Source organism: Electrophorus electricus, chromosome 8 (genome assembly GCF_013358815.1).
Source record: "Electrophorus electricus isolate fEleEle1 chromosome 8, fEleEle1.pri, whole genome shotgun sequence".
NCBI lineage: Eukaryota > Metazoa > Chordata > Actinopteri > Gymnotiformes > Gymnotidae > Electrophorus > Electrophorus electricus.
Window position 1 is genome coordinate 868,970 of NC_049542.1, and position 18,767 is coordinate 887,736.

Below are 18,767 nucleotides of genomic sequence, written 5' to 3' on the forward strand. Positions count from 1 at the left end.
ACACTTACTCAAAACTTTTGCTCCAGCTGTCTTGTTTGCGCTCAACACTCCTCAAAGCGAACTGCTACACAGAACTGAGTAGCCATCCCCCAGCACCCGAACCGTTTCAACATCGGAAGGTTGATTTTGTTGAACTAACTCAAGCAGAAGGAAAGAAGTATATGCTGGTGTGTGTGTGTGTGTGCATGTTCAGTAAATGGGTGGAAGCATTTCCCACTACCAAGCAAGCTGCACAAACGGTAGCCAAAATGTTCCTAAGCGAAATCATCCCTAAGTGGGGCCTACCAAAGCGCATCTCAAGTGGGAATGGCACACCGCTGTGTGAACAGAACTCAATAAATTCTTACTACTCAATGCATAAAGTTGTCTGTGTTCGATGAGCTCTCACTTTCCACCACACTCACCTAAGCAAAGTCTGAGAGCAAGCAGGTATTCTGCGTGTTTTGAGAGCGAGAGCGCTTCTATCGCTTTCGTTCTCATGTGACAATGTCTATCAGTGACCAGTAGAGGGAGACATCGAGGCACTCTGGATAACAGCCTTTACTCTGCTACGTTTAATCTAATAATTTCTTTACATTACAGCTGTTACTAATGAAAATGTTTTACGTTTATGCCGATTTTGTTACTGAGCACAACATTTCAAAAGCCAGACTAGAGGAACTGAGGGGGACTGATGAATCAACTTTAATTATAAATTAAAAACACACATATACAGTTTAACTAAATCAAAATACACAAATACACACATGTACAGTAGAACTAGTTCAAGGTGTAAGGTAGGACTGAACACATGTACAATGTCTAAACAATATGATCAGCAATAAATACAAGAAACGATATTTAATTTCATTACCCTTAAAAGTTATTAAATCACTTGTCATATTAAGTTTATTTTATTCAATAATATTCAATTTAATATTTTATTCCTCTCCCCTCCACACTCCCCTCACTAGAGCTGCAGGAGGCATCGAAAGTTTGGTGCTTTTTCAATTATACAATGTAGCAAATGAGTCGATTCTGTAACATTCAATGCTTGAGAATAGAACAAGCACAACAAATTCAGTGTCACTGATCAAATATGTACAGTGGATTCAGAAAGGATTCATAACTCTGATCAATGGCAAATTTCCCTATTTCAAATTAAATCTAAATCATAATTAAATGTGCTAAAAGTGAATTTGTGTGAATTCTTTCCGAATCCACTACATGTATTGCGTTGTATTTCTTGCCAAAAAGGAGGATGCAATGTCTTATAAGATGCATGGAGTGCGATGAAAACAGTAAAATGTATTTCTCAACTGATAATGTAATTTTGCACCAATAATTATAATAGTAAGAAGTTCATTCTCCTATTCTTTGTTTCTTTAGGTATAGTTTTGTAGTAATAAGTTTACAAAAGATTGCCCATGATACCTGCTACATGTTTAATACTTTTACATCCCTTTATAAAGTGAATCTGTAATGGTGCCCGAGTGCTGCAGGGCGTGGAGCAGGATGCACAGACTGTCTCAGCGTTGTGAAACATTTAATGACACAAACATATAGACAAGGGTGGCACTCACACGTAACAGTTATAGTGAACATGAAGACACTTGGATAAATGATTAACATAGGCTGGACAAACCCACAAACATACAACTTCAGACCCTAACACTCTAAGTGAATGGTGAGTGGTTTATTCCACTGCCTGTTTGTTGTAGTGACCCTGTTTTGTTGTTCTGGGATTTCTTTGCTAATGCAGATTAAGAGCCTGATACTGCTGGTTTATCTACTACGGGACCTTCATACAGTACACTGACATTCATCTGGTTACTTGGACTTCTGCTTTCCACAGATGGAGAGGAGAAGAGAATTCACTGATTAAAATATAACACATAAACAATCTGATACAGTTTTACAGTAGAAAATACAGAAATCCAATTTATCCCGGATACATAATTCTAAGTTTAATGGGACCCTGTGTAGATGTGACATGGGCTCATGTATTATATGGAATTTATTTCAGAAATAATCCACAATATGATTTATGATCTAATCATCACAAAAAAGATGATTTCACCTCTTTGACCTCCAGAAACAATTTGCTTGCACAGCTGATGAAAGACCTGTCTGAAACATCTTGTTTCTCTGGAAACCTCTGATTATTTTAAGACTCATGAAGCAAAATTTATCCTAAAATCATCTAGGAATCAAGTTATAAGTACATGTTTTTTAATTTTAAAAAAGTGACAGTAATTGACCATAATAAACTCATGGGCCTCTTTCTGTGTGTTTTGTTATTGTGTCCAACAGTGAAACTGATGATTCAAGAGTCCTAACCAAGATCAGAGAGGCTAAGATGGATAAATTAACAATATCATGTAGGACCAATGTTATAGTGTGCATGGATTTCTCATCTTCTCATGACTGACCATAATGTAGCACAGACACATTATTATGGATCACATAATCTCACACATGAGCTATCACTAACAAAAAACCAATGACCCACTCTGAACCAGCATAGAGGGACTGAGTAAATGTGGTGTGAAAGACTATTGTATGTACTGTAGATACAGACTAAAACTGATCTGACTCCTAATTAAATCAACTTACTTAGAATAGTAAAATATCAAAACATTATTTTATATCACATAACCTCACAGTTGATCCTCCATAGACCCAGAACTCAGCATAGAGAGGCTGAGTGAATGTGGTGTGGACTGTGTGTAGGAGGGTCATTGTGTCAGAGACTCTGTAGAAGGACAGAGTTCCTGCACTGTGATCCACATACACTCCTATTCTGGAGGACGGTGGATCTGAGATCTCAGTCTCAATGTTGTTGTGCCAGAAAGAGAGATTAGAAGAACACACCAGACTCCAGGACTGAGTGTTGTGTCCAAACACACACTCATTACCCCGTCCTTTCCTGCTGATATCTTTATATGAGACTGATATGAACACCCATCCCACACTGCTCCACTCAACCTCCCAGTAACAGCGTCCACACACACTCTCCTTACACAACACCTGAGTCCAGTAGTTAAATCTCTCTCGATGATCAGAGTATGGCTGGACTCTCTTACTGTTTGTCACCACTCTGTTCCTCTCAGACAGAATGAGGCGACGGTGTGCTGTGTTGGGATCCAGAGTCAGCTGACAGAAATCTAAAAAAGAGCATTTTAGGTTTAATTTACAAAATGTATTAATTTATATTAATTTCAGTAAAGATACATTTGTCTGTTGGTTACTGTTTTCATACATTTCCGTATGAAATATTTAAAGATTATACTGTGCTAGTTACTATGGTAGCAACAGCAGATTCATACTGAAATCAGCTAAATGTGTTTCTCTTTCTGTGTTTGTGTGTGTGTGTGTGTGTGTGTGTGTGTGTGTGTGTGTGTGTGTGTGTGTGTGTTACATTTCAGGAAATCTTCTCTGGTCTTTGGCTCTGGTGGTAACATCTGAACTGCTGCAGCTGTGGAGAAACAGAATCAAAATATCCAACAGAATGAATGAGGCCCAAATGCTCCATTTAGAACCTGATCAGACTAACAGTGGGATTATATGTGGATTATTTATTTAAAAACAAAACATTCCTGAATCTTACTGTGAATAACGGACTTTGGCAAAGTTCAGTCAGTTTATTCAGAAAGATTATTTGTCTTCATTTGTGTCTCAGTTATTCTCTCTTCTTTCCCTCAATCCCCCCCCCCCCCCCCGCCATGTGTGTGTGTGTGTGTGTGTGTGTGTGTGTGTTATTAATTTCATGACTGGTTACAGTAGGTTAAGTAGGTTACAGACACAGTCAGTTATATTCCTAAACGTTTAATTACTATGTGAAAATAAAATGATCTATATTTTGTTTTTTATACTTTATAAATGTACTATCCGAAAGCCCAGTGGTATATTTGGTTTTTCACACACGTGCACACACACACACACACACACACACACCACACACACACACACACACACACACAACAAAACAACCCCACACCCTACACAAATCTTCATTCTCTCTCCTGTTTGTTTCTATATATTGGTGAGGTTTAATGGGGTTTGTTGTTGTTTATTTAATAGAAGAATCAGTTTCAAACTATTATCACACAAATGTGTGTGATTATTGCTGCCAGTTTATATTTTATAGATTACAGATTATGGCTGTTTAACCTGCCTGAAGTGACAATCCCCATCACATCAGCCTCTCTCCTTCAGGGGGTGATGGTCTCTGTCACCACACTGCCTTCCCCATTGAGGAGAGCACACCTCCACTACACCCCTTCCATGGGTCCTAAACACTCATGCCCTTCATCATCCAGGGTCACGCCCCTGTCCCTCACCAGGGTTCACACACTGGGCATTATACCATCCCCCTAACAGCAGAGGGTGGGTTCTTAACCATGAACACACTCCTGATGGTCTCTACAGCACCATCCCACTTCTGACACCACATTCTGTTGCTCCTATTACCATGTGGAGAGATTTTGCTGAATTCCTCTTTGCAGAATGTCTCTATTTGCTCCTTCAGATCAGAGAGAGATTTCTTCACTCCATCAAATGAGGGATGTTGATGGACAGAGATGATGTATGAGTCCACAGATCCAGAAGAGACACAGTTTGCCTTAACAAACATTTGTGAAGAGTCATTATAGAAACTTAATGAGGAGCAGGTTCCTCTGTAGCTGAGACAGAGTTTGTTACCTGGAGGAAATGGATGTGATCCTCTGTGTGGGAGAGCTGCTCCAGCTCAGTGTCTCTCTTCTTAAGATCAGCAATCTCCTGCTCCAGTTGATCCAGCAGTCCTTCAGCTTGACTCAGTCCAGTCTTCTCCTGATCCCTGATCAGCTCTCTCACCTCACAGTGTTTTTTCTTAATGGAGCGGATCAGCTCAGTAAAGATCCTCTCACTGTCCTCCACTGCTGTCTGTGCAGAGCGCTGTTAGGAGACACACAGACAAGATGGAGGTCCATTTAAAGCTGAACCATTATCCACTCTCTCACTGTGATCTTGGATGACTTACAGTGCACATTGTGGTTGTGTAGGATCCCAAAGTGTCCCAACACTGGTCTCCTCACTGGCTGACTGGAGGAGAGGCTCTGAAATAGCTGCTCCAGCAGCTCTCTGCTCAGTACTCACCTTAAGAGTATCCACAGCCTGCTTCAGCTCCTGGACCTTATTCTCTTTCTCCTGGATTCTCTGCTGGTGTTTCCTCTGCTCCTCATGTAGCTCAGTCTGGGGGTGAATACAGTATGTTCAGCTGTTTGTAAATGATGAGCTATGAGGTTGAACATTAATGTCAGGTAAGGAGATAAAGTTCACTCTTTTTCCACAGAGATTAGAGACAGTCATGTGTTACACTGGAGGTATAAAAGCATCAGGATGGGTGTTGGCTGTTCTAATGTTCACTGACCAACCTGTACTGTACTAAAGTCTAGTAAAAACAATTGAATTCACCACTATGTTTACCACAGTAATCTCAATTTAAATTGTAATTTTCATATATTTTATTTTTCACACATTTTATTTGCCATTACCTTGTTTAAAAAACCCTCAATTTTAATAAGCAATTTCCAAATATTTCCTATAACAATAACAACTGAAATGAACAATTAGCTTCTTTAATGAAGAAATGCAAGTAATTCTACACAGGAAATAGAATTATCATGAACTGTTTCTATAAGATTTCTTGTTCTCACCTGTTTCTTATTTCTTTCTGCTGCAACTGACACTGTATCATGACCTTTGTGTTCATCCATCATACACAAATAACAAATGAAACTTTGATCAGTACAACAGAAGATCTCAGTCAGTTTATCATGTTCAGAGCAGATCTTCTCTTGTAGTCTTGAGGAGGCTTTAACCAGCGTGTGTTTCTTAAAGGCAGAAGACTGATAGTGAGGTCTGATATGAGTTTCACAGAAGGAGGCCAGACACACCAAACAGGACTTGATGGCTTTGTGTTTTCTCCCAGTGCAGGAATCACACTCTACATCTCCAGGTCCAGCGTAACAGTGAACAGGAGAAGCAGCTTGGAATTCTGTCTTCTTCAGTTTCTCCACCACTTCAACCAGCATGTAGTTTCTGCGTAGAACAGGTCTTGGAGTGAAAGTCTCTCTGCACTGAGGGCAGCTGTAGACTCCCCTCTGATCATCCTGATACCAGCAGTCATTAATACACACCATACAGAAACTGTGTCCACAGGGAATAGCCACTGGATCCTTCAGTAGATCCAGACAGACTGGACAGCTGAACTGGTGCTGATCTTCTGAAAGTCTGACCTCTGCCATTTTCCTGCACAGAAAACAATATCATTCCTTCTTTAGTTTTGCACTGGAGGTTTGTGGGTAATGTAGTTTTCTAAGGGAAGCTTCTACCAGCAGTTAGCACTTGTACAAACTGCATGCAGTTGTGTGTGAAGGGTGTGCTGAGGACACTGATGGACAGTCAAAAGACACCAGACACGTGTGTTTAAAACAGCTGTGAGACTCCTGCTTTAATACCCAGCATGTTCTAACACCCTCCTGCTATAACACTCTTTTACTGTTCTTCCATTAGAACACAGATCCACACTGAATAACACTGGATGATCAGATCATTAAACTGGTAGTAAACATCCTCAGTGAAGGTTCTCCCTGAGTTCCCTTCATACCCATCGTTAGGCAGGTGGGGTCCCTGCTAACAGGAGGGTAAAGCTTCAATTATTTATCTGCATTAGGCTTATAGCTCAAGTGTCAAACTGAAAAAAGTTCCATTTGTAAACCAGGATTGTCTGACTGGCAGAATCAGGCATGAAAAAAAATTGCTACATTCCATTTTCATTGAATTTTCCATTCTGGAAGGCACCATTTATTCACCATTATCACAAATTCAGTCTAACATCTTTCTCCTTCATTTTATTCATTTAGAACCCTAAACCCTAAAAATAATCTGTATCTTTGTTATATTAATTATACATTTTTCTGCTGTTTAAAGTGGTTATTGAGGTTGGGTATAAACACTCTCTGTAGTACTGTTTAAATGGTTCATTTCGTATTAAGATGTTGTGTAAATCATCAGGCATTTTCCAAAATTTCTAAATGAATTTTCCTGCTTTGATTCTAATTTTCCACTTTCTCAGTGGATATCTAGATATGAACCATCAGTTCCACTAACATCTCCTCAGCAGAGAGGTCAAGACGTTGTCCATCCATGCTTTTATCACTGTCATCACTCTCCCCTGCTGCTCTCTGGATTTCCTTTGCTGCCATGAATCAGTTTGGATGGATGATGTTCAGAATGAAGCCCTCAGACAGAACCAGCCGGACTTCACCAACCTACAAAACGTAAACAAATAGACAAACACAATTTTAACCCAAACTGTTAATGTCAGAATTCCTGATCAACTCCTGCAGCAGATTAAGTCTGAAACAATCTCTCATTATATTATCACAAAAATGCCCTGATGGCCCCTTTGACAGGACATGATGACCAGAAACCTCAGAATATTTTTAAATGTTTAAGTCTTTATATGTTTCATTTCTATACACGTCTAACTAACATTACTCCTGTTGAACAGAATCAGAAGACTCTGTACTTTGTGCTATACGTGACATGTGCGTGTGTCCGCGTGTGCTTGTGGTCCAGACTCCAAACTCAAATGACTCAGCACTCTTATCTGGTTTCCCTTATTGGATTGTCTTTATTATCAGCTTTTGCCTGTATACACATAAATGGTCCTTTTTTAGGTTACTGCTGCAACTGCTCGAAAAACTCTAAATAAGGAAAGAAAAATGTTTTCATGTATTCGGACTCATTTCCCCACAAGGCATAACTGATCAATTAGAGACACTTTGTGTGTGTGTGAGTGTGTGTGTGTGTGTGTGTGTGTGTGTGTGTGTGTGTGTGTGTGTGTGTGTGTGAGAGAGAGAGAAAGAGAGACTCTTGTCAAAGAAAAAAACGCTAAAGTAAAAATAATAAAATAAATAAATAATAAATAGATAAATAAATAGATAATATATATATATATATATATATATATATATATATATATAATATAAAATAATGCTCACTAATAAGACAACAATTATGTAAGGGAACAATATTGTGCTTCTTATTCACAATATATATTATTGTATATTTCCAATATATATTATTGTATATTTTAATCTATATTATTGTATATTGTATATTTTCCTAAAGAACCACAATGACAGAGCTCTCTCCTTCTCGACTTGCCTTCAGTAGAACCCTGCGGTACTCAGTAAAGATCACATGAGGGTTCAAAGGAATCAAAACACGAAAGTTCAGGTGCAGCTGCAGTTGTGAACAGGGAATTGTAGTTTAACTTGATACACTAACGTATATGCTTCTGCAATATAATATTAACCCATGTAGATACTGAAAAAACAAACAACATTCATTTCTACAAACAATATTGTATGAATTCACCTAGACAGATGTATTCTTTTTGTCTATTTTAACTCCGTTACACCTAAATAAAGTTAGAGAGCAAGCAGGTATTCTGTGTGCTAAGAGAGCGACAGCGCTTCTATCACTTTCGTTCTCATGTGACAATGTCTCTCAGCGACCAGTAGAGGGAGACATCGAGACACTCTGGATAACAGCCTTTACTCTGGTACGTTTACATGAACATCTTAATATAATAATTTCATTACATTACAGCTGTTAAGAATGCAAATGTTTTTTCACTGTGTTACTGTGTTCAACATCATATGGAAACCCAGACCAGAGGGACTGAGGGGCACTCATGAATTAACTTTAATTATAAGTCTATCTAAATGAAAGGACATAAATACACACGTGAACAGTAGAACTTGGTCAAGGTGTAAGGTAGGACTGAACATATGTGCAATGTATAAACAATATGATCAGCAATAAACACAAGAAATGATATTTAATTTCATTACACTTAAAAGTTATTAAATCACTTGTCCTATTAAGTTTATTTTATTCAATAATATTCAATTTAATATTTTATTCCTCTCCTCTCCACACTCCCCTCACTAGAGTTGCAGGAGGCATCGAAAGTTCAGTGCTTTTTCAATACTACAGTGTAGCAAACGAGTTGACTCAAACCCAATACCCTCGTGATGAGAGTCAAACATGTAAACCAGCAAGCAAGTAAGCAGGCAATGACTGCAGCTTGGTATGCTGACTACAATATATGGTAAAACTCCACACTAACTGAACAGACGGGAGAGTTTAAGATTGATGAGTGAAAGCAGGAACAGGTTAGCTCAGTGACAGAAACCATGGTAACCAGGCCAGTGTTCAGGCTAGGAGGACCTCTAGTGACTAGAAGGGACTATTGCTGACACAGACTTTGGAAACCCGTATTGCCTGACTGACTGGTAGGTGTAAGGTGAAATGGTACATTTCATTTTTCATTGAACTTTTCATAAGGTGCCATTTACTCACCATTATCACAAGTGCCACTTAATGTCTATTACTTTAGTTTTATTTCTAAAACCTAAGACTATGAACACTATCTTTGTTCTATTAATTTGTAATTTTCTCTCTGTTGTGTAAAGTGCATATTGAGGTTGGGTATAAACACCCTCTGTAGCACTGTTTAAATGGTTCGTTTCAAATCAATTGCAAAATTAATTTTCCTGGTTTTAATTCCAGTCTTCTCCTTGGATCTCTAGATATGAATCATCAGTTCCTCTAACCTCTCAGTCATAGCGTCGTTGATGTGGCTGTTCAGTAAGAACCTGATATAGTCCTGATAGTAAAACACTTTACAGCGACTTCTCACGTTCAGAGATTTAATAACGTACGATGTACAAATATGACTAGAATTTCATTAGACGCTGCCGTGTTTGTCTCTTCAGGAGGGGGGACTCCCCGCATTTTGGACTCTTTAAGGTAAAAGATCGTGTTTTATGAGGAAATGAAGGCCATCAATTTGCTACTAGTAAACTATGACACCTAAACTTAAGACAGGAAGAAGTACTCATACAAAAACAAATACTAAAGCCTAATTTACAATCATGTAGCATTTTTATCCATATTTATGTTTAAATCATAAAAATGTAAACTTACCTAAGCAAAGTCTGAGAGCAAGCAGATATTCTGTGTGTTTTGGGAGCGAGAGCGCTTCTATCACTTTCGTTCTCATGTGACAATGTCTCTCAGTGACCAGTAGAGGGAGACATCGAGGCACTCTGGATAACAGCCTTTACTCTGCTACGTTTAATCTAATAATTTCATTACATTACAGCTGTTACTAGTGAAAATGTTTTACGTTTATGCCGATTTTGTTACTGAGCACAACACTATTTAAAAACCCAGTCCAGAGGAACTGAGGGGGACTGACGAATCAACTTTAATTATAAATTAAAAACACACGTACAGGTAGGACTGAACAATTGTACAATGTATAAATGATATGAGCAGCAATAAATCCATGAAATGATATTTAATTTAATTACCCTCAAAAGCTATCACTTGTCATATTAAGTTTTTTATTTTATTCAATATTTTATTTCACTCCTCTCACCACAGAGTTCACACTTTACCCCTCCACACTCCCCTCACTAGAGCTGCAGGAGGCATCGAAAGTTCGGTGCTTTTTCAATACCACAGTGTTGCAAACGAGTCGATTCCGTAACATTCGATGCTTTCAGTACTGAACATAACATGAGGAACCGAATCAGTATTCTGGACATGTGAATCAAACTGCGCGTGCTAATTTGACTCGGACGGGTGACACTCCAGCTGTCGCGAGCAGCGAGAAGGCGGGAAGCTCGCTAGCTCGCTAGCTAGCATGGCTACAACAACAATGAAAGACGGTCTCAAGGAGCCAAGTGTGGCCACATTTAGCCTACATCACTGATGAAGACGGCCAGACAACGGATACAACAAAAACTCTACGAAAAAGGTGTTATAAATCTCTCCACTGCAAAACAGCAACCAGCAACTTAACAAAGCAAGAAGTATCCTGATCTATACAAAGTGACAGGTTACCATAGATAAAGGCTACACCGGTTTGTATGGGGACGTGTGTTTTCTGGGCTTGTTCCTGCGAGCATGGTGTCCTCCGTCCCTTCTCTCTGGGTGTGTCCCCGTTTTAATGGAAAACAAGCCCTCTAGGTACATCAGGTCCTTCAAAGGTGTTCAGCCCATCAACCATATGTCATACTGCCTCCAGCTCCCACAGTCGTTGTACATAAACCCCACACCTAAGGCTCTACCTATATTTCTTCGGTGTGATATCTGCAACCGTGACACCCAGGCTAACTGAGCAGTGAGCACAGTGTGTATGTGAACTAGCTAACACTGCCAGAGCTAATGTAGGCTAATCTCCTCCCAGTCAAACAAACCCGACATATTACAGGTCCAATAGGAAAATGAAGGATAAGGAACATGGTGGGGAATGAAGTGTGAAAGACCCTCAGATGGAACCGGGACTGGACCCTGGATTACCTGCACCCACTCAAACACTACACATTTAGTGAGAGTTTTAGTTTTGTAAGAAACAATCATGATCTGCTGAATATGAGGGAATGATTAGTGATCTAAACCTCCCTGAAAATAACTGATTTCAAAAAAGCTAAATACAAGAAACTAAAATCAAAATCCAAGCCACAAAATATATAGTTACATAAAGCAAAACACATATAAAAGGCCAGCTGGTGTCTGTCATATTCAGAGTAGCCTTTAGGACTGTAAGGAATATCACAAATGTGTTTAATTAAAACAAGAAATCTAATAGTCATAATAATGTCTTGGCATTATCAGTGAAGTCTTAGATTTACAGGTAAGATACAGATGTCTCTCATATGTAAGATCACATTATACTTGGTATACTTAAACACTATAAAAAGCAACTGTTTTTGTATGTTTGAAGCCAATTTCAAAGCCAAATGTAAAGTTAAATGTATTTATACAGCTCTTTTTACAACAGCTGTTGTCACAAAGCAGTTTTACACATGTCTGAGTCCATGCCCCCAGTGAGCAAGCCAAGGAAGCAAGGAAAAACTCCCTAGAGCACGAGGAAGAAACCCTGAGAGGAACCAAGACTCATAGATGGGGCCCATCCTCCTCTGGCTGACCCCAAACACAAAAATCAAATGACTAGAGAGGTTTAAAATAGACCCTGAAATACAACCCGCAGACTCAGTTTCAGTGAATATAATCTTACAATGGCCAACAAAATGTAATTTTAAAAAGTTACATTTTTCAAAACAGTTCTCAACCATGCAAAAAGGAATAAATGTTAAAGTAGACTGAAACTGTGTTATTGCAAATCAACACTAGAGGGCATCTTAAGTAAATAAATAAGATCTGATCCCAGATAGAGGAGATGAGGGATTACAGAGCTGATCCCAGATACAGGAGATGAGGGATTACAGAGTTTGGCTTTGGTGTTTATGTGGCAGAGTGATAAAGAACCCTTTGTACAGATGATATGTAGGGTGATTCAGCTATAGTATAGCTATGCAAGAAACAAAACAAAATGACAAAAATTGTATGTCAGGGAATTATTTGTGATCTGCACATTCACAGAAAACATAAAATAGTTGAGAAAAGCAATAAAGAAATGAAATTCCCCAGTACAAGGAATAAGATAGTTTCCCCTGAACTTAGATTTTTAGACTTAATATAAGCAGTATACAGGCCCAAACTGTAACTTTTTTCCTGTTGCTTTCTAGTCTAACGGTTTGTTATCGTGAAAGTATAGCCTTCTCTCCACCGTATGTGTTGTTTGTATTGTTTGTTAGCGTGAAGTGAGTTAGCCTTATTCAGCTAAAGAGCTAGCCACAACTCCATGCTACACCACTGAACGGGCTACTCCTCGACAAAGAGGATTGGAATCTCCACACTACTGCTCATGTGGATGGACTAGGAGGACCGGAGTTTCAGAAAGTTAAAGTAGTGATCAAAATATTATCCGGTGTCTCCTAAGGTGACTTGTGATCTCAGTGTAGTGTGTTTTGAGGGCTTCTGTATCAGTTTAGAGTCGTACAACAGTGTGTTTGAAAGCATGAAGATTTATCATGTTTCTGTGGGTATCTGAGACACAGCGCAGAGAGCTGAACAGGACCAAAGTGGATTATTCTGGTTTGTTTTAGCAAAGGGTACCAAGTGGTACAAGAAACAGTGTTATCAATATTAGGAGGGCATATGAGATCTTTTTATTTTTTTTAAAGAGACGTCCCTTGTTTGAATATAATGGAACCAAACTCTACCTGGTATAAGTATTGAATATCAAATTGCATAATGCTAATAATTTGGACATGATGGAATATGTAAAAAAATGAAGGAAAAGTGTATAAAAGTATATTTAAAAAAAGGTAGCTAATTTTAAGAAGTGAAGGTTTTTTCTGTCAGTGATTCCTACATGTTCAGTGAACGCTTCAAGATAGAGGACTATGACAAGTCAGACTCGGGATTAAGATGGAGCTAAACCTTCTGTCTTCAGGTTCCCCACTCATCCCCAAATACGCGTCATATGCTATAAGGATTTGATAGCTAGTCGCTTAAAGTGTTTTCTTGTTCTTTCTCAGTCTTTAGGAATCAGTCATGCATTGTGTTACACCGTAAGATACTTAAAAAAGTTGTTTTGATTTCATATTTTTCTTACCTTTTAGCAACTGGCAAGTAATATTCCACACTTGATAAATTGACTACAAATTAAAGATTTTCTACATTGTGTGAAGTTAACAACTGGGGTATCAGTTTAATTGAATTGAAAATATTATACATTATATAAATATTATATATTATATAAATATAAGAAGCTACGCCAAAACTTTCATAAAGCACTATGCCTCTTTGTGTATCACGATAATGTATAAAATGTATGGACATAATGTATGGACATGGCACTGATATATGTTAATGTTATATAACAATATAGTTATACCTAAACATTCGATGCTGTATTTGTGTAACATTAGATACAATGGTGCTATATCTGTGTAAACATGTGGTATCTATGTAATGTAATTATATTGGATGTTAGGTACTGACTGGCCGTTCTTCAACTTTGAACTTTAACAGCTACTGAACGGACTGACTTGCTTTGCTGATTTCTTAATAGACTGAATGAAAATGGGGAGAAGACTCAGATCTTATTTTCCATCATTTCAACAGAATTTTTAAGATTTGAAAGTTTTCTTTAAGATTTTAGTGACTTATTGATCATTGACATAGAGAGACAGTAGAAACATACAAAAAAACAAAACAGCAATGAAGTATTAAATTACAGCACCAAAAACCCGTGATTAAAGGTTGCACAAAGTTACACTATGAAATACAACTAGTCGTGTGCAGAAACTATGGGACATTTCTTAACCACAGTCACCCAAAATCATTTAGTAATTCATGTAAAAATGTATACCTTATGCGTGGGGACACGAAAACACCTGTTCCACACATCATACTAAATATTAACTATTAGAAATTTCATGAGTCAGAATATTTTTAATAGATATAATCAAAGCGTACACATTCTTTATATCATGGAGATTCTAGACCGTTCAAAATTTAATTAATGAGTTATTTCCATGCCATGAAATTTATACAGTAGTCTGACACCATCTTAACTGGCGATTTTCTTCTGTTACCCTGCGCATTTACAGCGCAGCTTCCTGCGTTATTTCGTTCTGTCCCGTGAGGCTGCGGTAATGCCCTTTAATGCCCTTTAATGCCACTCCACGTTCATTCAGACCCTCCGGTTCTGTATTTCTGACAGCGACCTGAATTTCACGTTAAACGCCAAATTCAAATGTCACGCGTAGGCGGGTTTTTACGGCCGAATGTAAACAAGTCGCCCTGATAAGAGTCCGAAGTCTCCCAGAGCTCGACACAAACTTTGGGTAGCAGGTGGTTCACTGAAGGGATTTATTTAAACGGACAAACGGCGAGACGGTTGATTGAACATATTTGGGTAAATCGCGGTCTTACCTGAACTGCAGCCGTACGGGAAAGCTATCAGGCCTGTACAGCAGACGAATATGAGGCTCTTCATCTTGGGGTTCACTTTCAGTTTCGGTATGAACTTACTAATATTGGTCGTAACCAATGACGACCACCCAGCAAACGACGGACGTCCCAGCTATCAAAGCTCACATTTCATTCAGCGCTGGTGGAAATCCATGATTTACGGAATACAACTAAATGTTGCGCTTATGATTTTTAATCGATTATTTTTAGTTCAGTCAACACTGAGAGCATTTTATTACAGTATTTATAACTGACATGTAAATGCATTATACATGCATGAAACGTATGTCTGTATTGCTAGAATTAAGCCTATATGATTAATATAATTTTGAGCTAAGATCAGCAGAATGGCTACACTAGTTAATCTTAATTCTGGCTAAATGGTGTTACATCCATGATATTTATGGAAGAAACATCAACTGCTCCCAAGTATATAAATCTAAAATGATTCTGAGCTGGGATCAACAGAAAGTTACACAGGGGTGCCGGGCAGATCCCCTGCCAGAACAGGCTTCCCCGCTTAAGTCTGGGTCACATGTCTCCTGTTTTCATCCTACTTCAACCACTCCATGCTTGTTTCAACACTCAGTGAACGGCTCAGTGAAGGGCTGGACTTTTGCTCTAAACTCTACACAGCTCACTTCCGCCTGCCGGGCCTGTGAATGTTTTCAGGCGGAACACGGTGTACGTCATTTCTGCACTCATTTACATGTCAGTACAATCATTGTTAATTTCTCTTTTCACCTTTGCACTTTAAAAAAAGCTGCCCTTAACTCACTGTGAACACCAATACTAAGTACGGTAATAGTGCAGTAAGCTGTGTTATACTTTTTCCTTATAATAGGTTTAAATGGGTAGAGGAAAAAAACTTGATTAAAAAGGACCAGTTTCCTGTTGTATCACAGGTTCGTCATTTCATCAATAGAGAGTACTTATGAGCAGTGAGAGGAAGTTTGTGGGAGGAGTTTGGTGTTCCCAGGGCGTTATTTTAGTACATTTAGTACAAACCACGTTAATTTCCATTTTACGGCATTTAGCTACTTACATTCATGACTGAGTACAACTTGAGTAATTGAGGGTTAAGGGTCTTGTTCAGGTGCCCAACAGTGGCAACCAGCTGGAGAAGGAAATATTATTTGCCAACTGCTAAACAATAACAAGACCTCACAACTGCCATTTTTGTTTTGCTAACGATGCCTTGGTGAGAAATGGGAGCGTCTTCGGGCATGTGACATGATCACAGCATTAAGACACTGGATGGGAGCCCGGATTGGGTTCATAAACACGTATCCGGTGTGACGTAACAGAGGAAACACTTACCCAGCTCCGGAATGGCAGACTGGTTTGTGTGTCATGATAATGGTATCGGGACTGGTTGGTGTGCCATGATAATGGTATCAGGGTTGGCAAACTTAAATGTTCTTCCTTAAATGTGTGTGATGTACTATTTGACCTTGGACATTTGCAGCTTTCAACACGTGTAAACGCCATCTTATTTATTTAGTCATTTATTTTTAATTGGCTTGAGTTCATGGTGTCAAAGCCACAGGACTTTGTGTTTCAGATAAGCAAAAATGTCAGAATTAGTTTGTTAACCACCTAATGATCACAAAACGTCAAGGTTAAATAAACATTTTATTTTAGGGGTGCATTAAATGTGTGTAATGATTTAATTAATCTAATTGCAACCCAGGAATGGACGTATGTTTGAAACAGCGATGGCGGTATATGGTACCATCCGTGACTGGAGTCGGACCTAAAGGTGACAGAGTCTCTCCAACAGTCCGCTTACACACACCACTTCTTCCTGTTGCTGGTTAGCCCACTGAGCCAACAGAAGAGGAGGGCCACTTTTGTTGCTGTGGTGATGGATATCAGCGAGGACATTCAAAATGAATCTTTGGTAAGGGTCTTCATTTGATTCTTTTTTTCGATTCATAGTCATGTCACCAGAACATCACATATGATATTGAATTAACAAGATATGTGAGACTTTATATACGTGTGTGCGTCTATGTATGTGTATATGTCAATGTGTGTGTGAGTGTGTGTGTGTGTGTGTGTGTCTGTGTATGTGCACTGATGTGTGTGATGTGTGTGTGTGTAACTATACAGTGGGACAGGTGAGAGGCTGGACTCCTTTGAGGTCCAGTGCTTTGTTCAGCTGAACCTCCAGGACCTTTCCTGCTTTAGTGAGTTTCACGTTCCTCATACAGCCTTTAAACGAGGTGCTGATGGTCAGGCCAAACTGCTTTAAGCCCTCTGTAACACACACACACACACACACACACCACACACACACACACACACACACACACACACACACACACACATACACACACACACACCAGAGAGAGAGAGAGAAAGCGACCGAATGTAAAGATCTTTTTTGCTGCACATTTATAGAGCGCATACACAAATCTCTCTATTTTCCCAGCATTTCAGACCTATTTTCTACCCTTTTCTACTGCATATATAGACAGAAAGCAGGTGTAATGGGGCAATAGAGCTCTTCCCATAACTCTCCCAGTTTCTCATCATTTTCACTCATCTCTAAAGGTGGAGGTTTATCACACCTGGTGGAGGTAACCACACCTGGATGCTGCTGTCTGCAGGAGCATCACGGATAAAGTAACACCAAATCTTTCACATGACGGACCCAATTAAATGTAACCACGGCTGTCGTGTTTTACTACAGTGTTACTATGGCAACGGTTTGACTGGCGCACCGGGGTATCCTCCCACATAGACAGGGTCATTGGTGTCGGCGGAGGCAGAGCGGGCATCTGGGCTCGCTGCCTCTGACTTCTTGCCATCGACGATCAGTTCCAGGCGGTGCTTCAGCTTGTGGGCGGTGACAGAATGCCACTGTCCGTCACAAAGCCCCGCCTCCTCATCAGGTTGGTGGGCAGCTGAGACGCGGCCCACTCCGTTATCAGCATGGAACAGGAGCTGGAGGGAGAACACACACACACACACACTTTAGGTTTTTCATTTTATAATTGTTGCCTTCAAGAAGGCAACCCCCTCCTCCACCCCCCCTCCCCCCCTCTCTCTCTTCCTCCATCTCACCCTGCCGTTGTTCAGTTCGATGCCCACGCCATCCATCTTCTGACTGCTGATGGCCAGTAGAACTCCGCTGCTACTGCTTGTGCGGAACTCCAGATCTACTGACATGTCGTTACCTACTCTGTATGTGGCCACTGGACGGACACACACACACACACACACACACACACACACACACACATACATTGTCATTTATTCGTAGGTGTGTACATTTTGAGCATTCGGGATTTTAACCCTGAGATCTATTACAAGCAACGACAGACACCACCTGTTTTAGCATGTGTAGAGCCCACCTGTTTATATGCGAGTAGAGCCCACCTGCTTTAGTGTGTGTAGAGCCCACCTGTTTTAGTGCGAGTAGAGCCCACCTGTTTTAGTGTGTGTAGAGCCCACCTGCTTTAGTGTGAGTAGAGCCCACCTGTTTTAGAGTGAGTAGAGCCCACCTGTTTTAGTGTGTGTAGAGCCCACCTGTTTTAGTGTGTGTAGAGCCCACCTGTTTTAGTGTGTGTAGAGCCCACCTGTTTTAGTGTGAGTAGTGCCCACCTGCTTTAGTGTGAGTAGAGCCCACCTGTTTTAGTGTGTGTAGAGCCCACCTGTTTTAGTGAGTAGAGCCCACCTGTTTTAGTGTGAGTAGAGCCCACCTGTTTTAGTGTGAGTAGAGCCCACCTGTTTTAGTGTGTGTAGAGCCCACCTGTTTTAGTGTGAGTAGAGCCCACCTGCTTTAGTGTGAGCAGAGCCCACCTGTTTAAGTGTGAGTAGAGCCC

The 18,767-nt window shown here is 39.7% G+C and overlaps 2 protein-coding genes across 10 annotated transcripts in view; both read right to left on the reverse strand.

Moving 5' to 3' along the window:
• Positions 1–562: 562 nt before the first annotated feature.
• Positions 563–15,131, reverse strand: LOC113569185 (tripartite motif-containing protein 16-like protein). Of its 2 annotated transcripts, XM_035529002.1 has the most exons (8): positions 14,896–15,131; positions 7,135–7,295; positions 5,679–6,273; positions 5,119–5,214; positions 4,684–4,917; positions 4,453–4,603; positions 3,401–3,457; positions 563–3,146 (listed from the first exon to the last, which is right to left on the reverse strand). In XM_035529002.1, exons 2-8 carry the CDS (start codon positions 7,227–7,229, stop codon positions 2,620–2,622), a joined length of 1,755 nt encoding a protein of 584 aa, XP_035384895.1. In that variant the 5' UTR covers positions 7,230–7,295; positions 14,896–15,131; the 3' UTR covers positions 563–2,619. The 2 variants fall into 2 exon arrangements, with proteins under 2 accessions (XP_035384895.1, XP_035384896.1); XM_035529003.1 differs by lacking the exon at positions 4,453–4,603 and having other exon boundaries at positions 3,054–3,146.
• A 1,419-nt stretch (positions 15,132–16,550) lies between these two features.
• LOC113590314 (laminin subunit alpha-2-like) overlaps positions 16,551–18,767 on the reverse strand; it is a 124,339-nt gene continuing 122,122 nt past the window's right edge. For all 8 annotated transcript variants that reach the window (XM_035528978.1, XM_035528976.1, XM_035528980.1 and 5 more), the window contains 3 exons: positions 18,007–18,137; positions 17,664–17,886; positions 16,551–17,196 (listed from right to left, as the gene is read on the reverse strand). In XM_035528978.1, the coding sequence (XP_035384871.1) occupies positions 17,042–17,196; positions 17,664–17,886; positions 18,007–18,137 (509 nt within the window). In that variant the 3' untranslated portion in view covers positions 16,551–17,041. The remainder of the gene's footprint in view (positions 17,197–17,663; positions 17,887–18,006; positions 18,138–18,767) is intronic.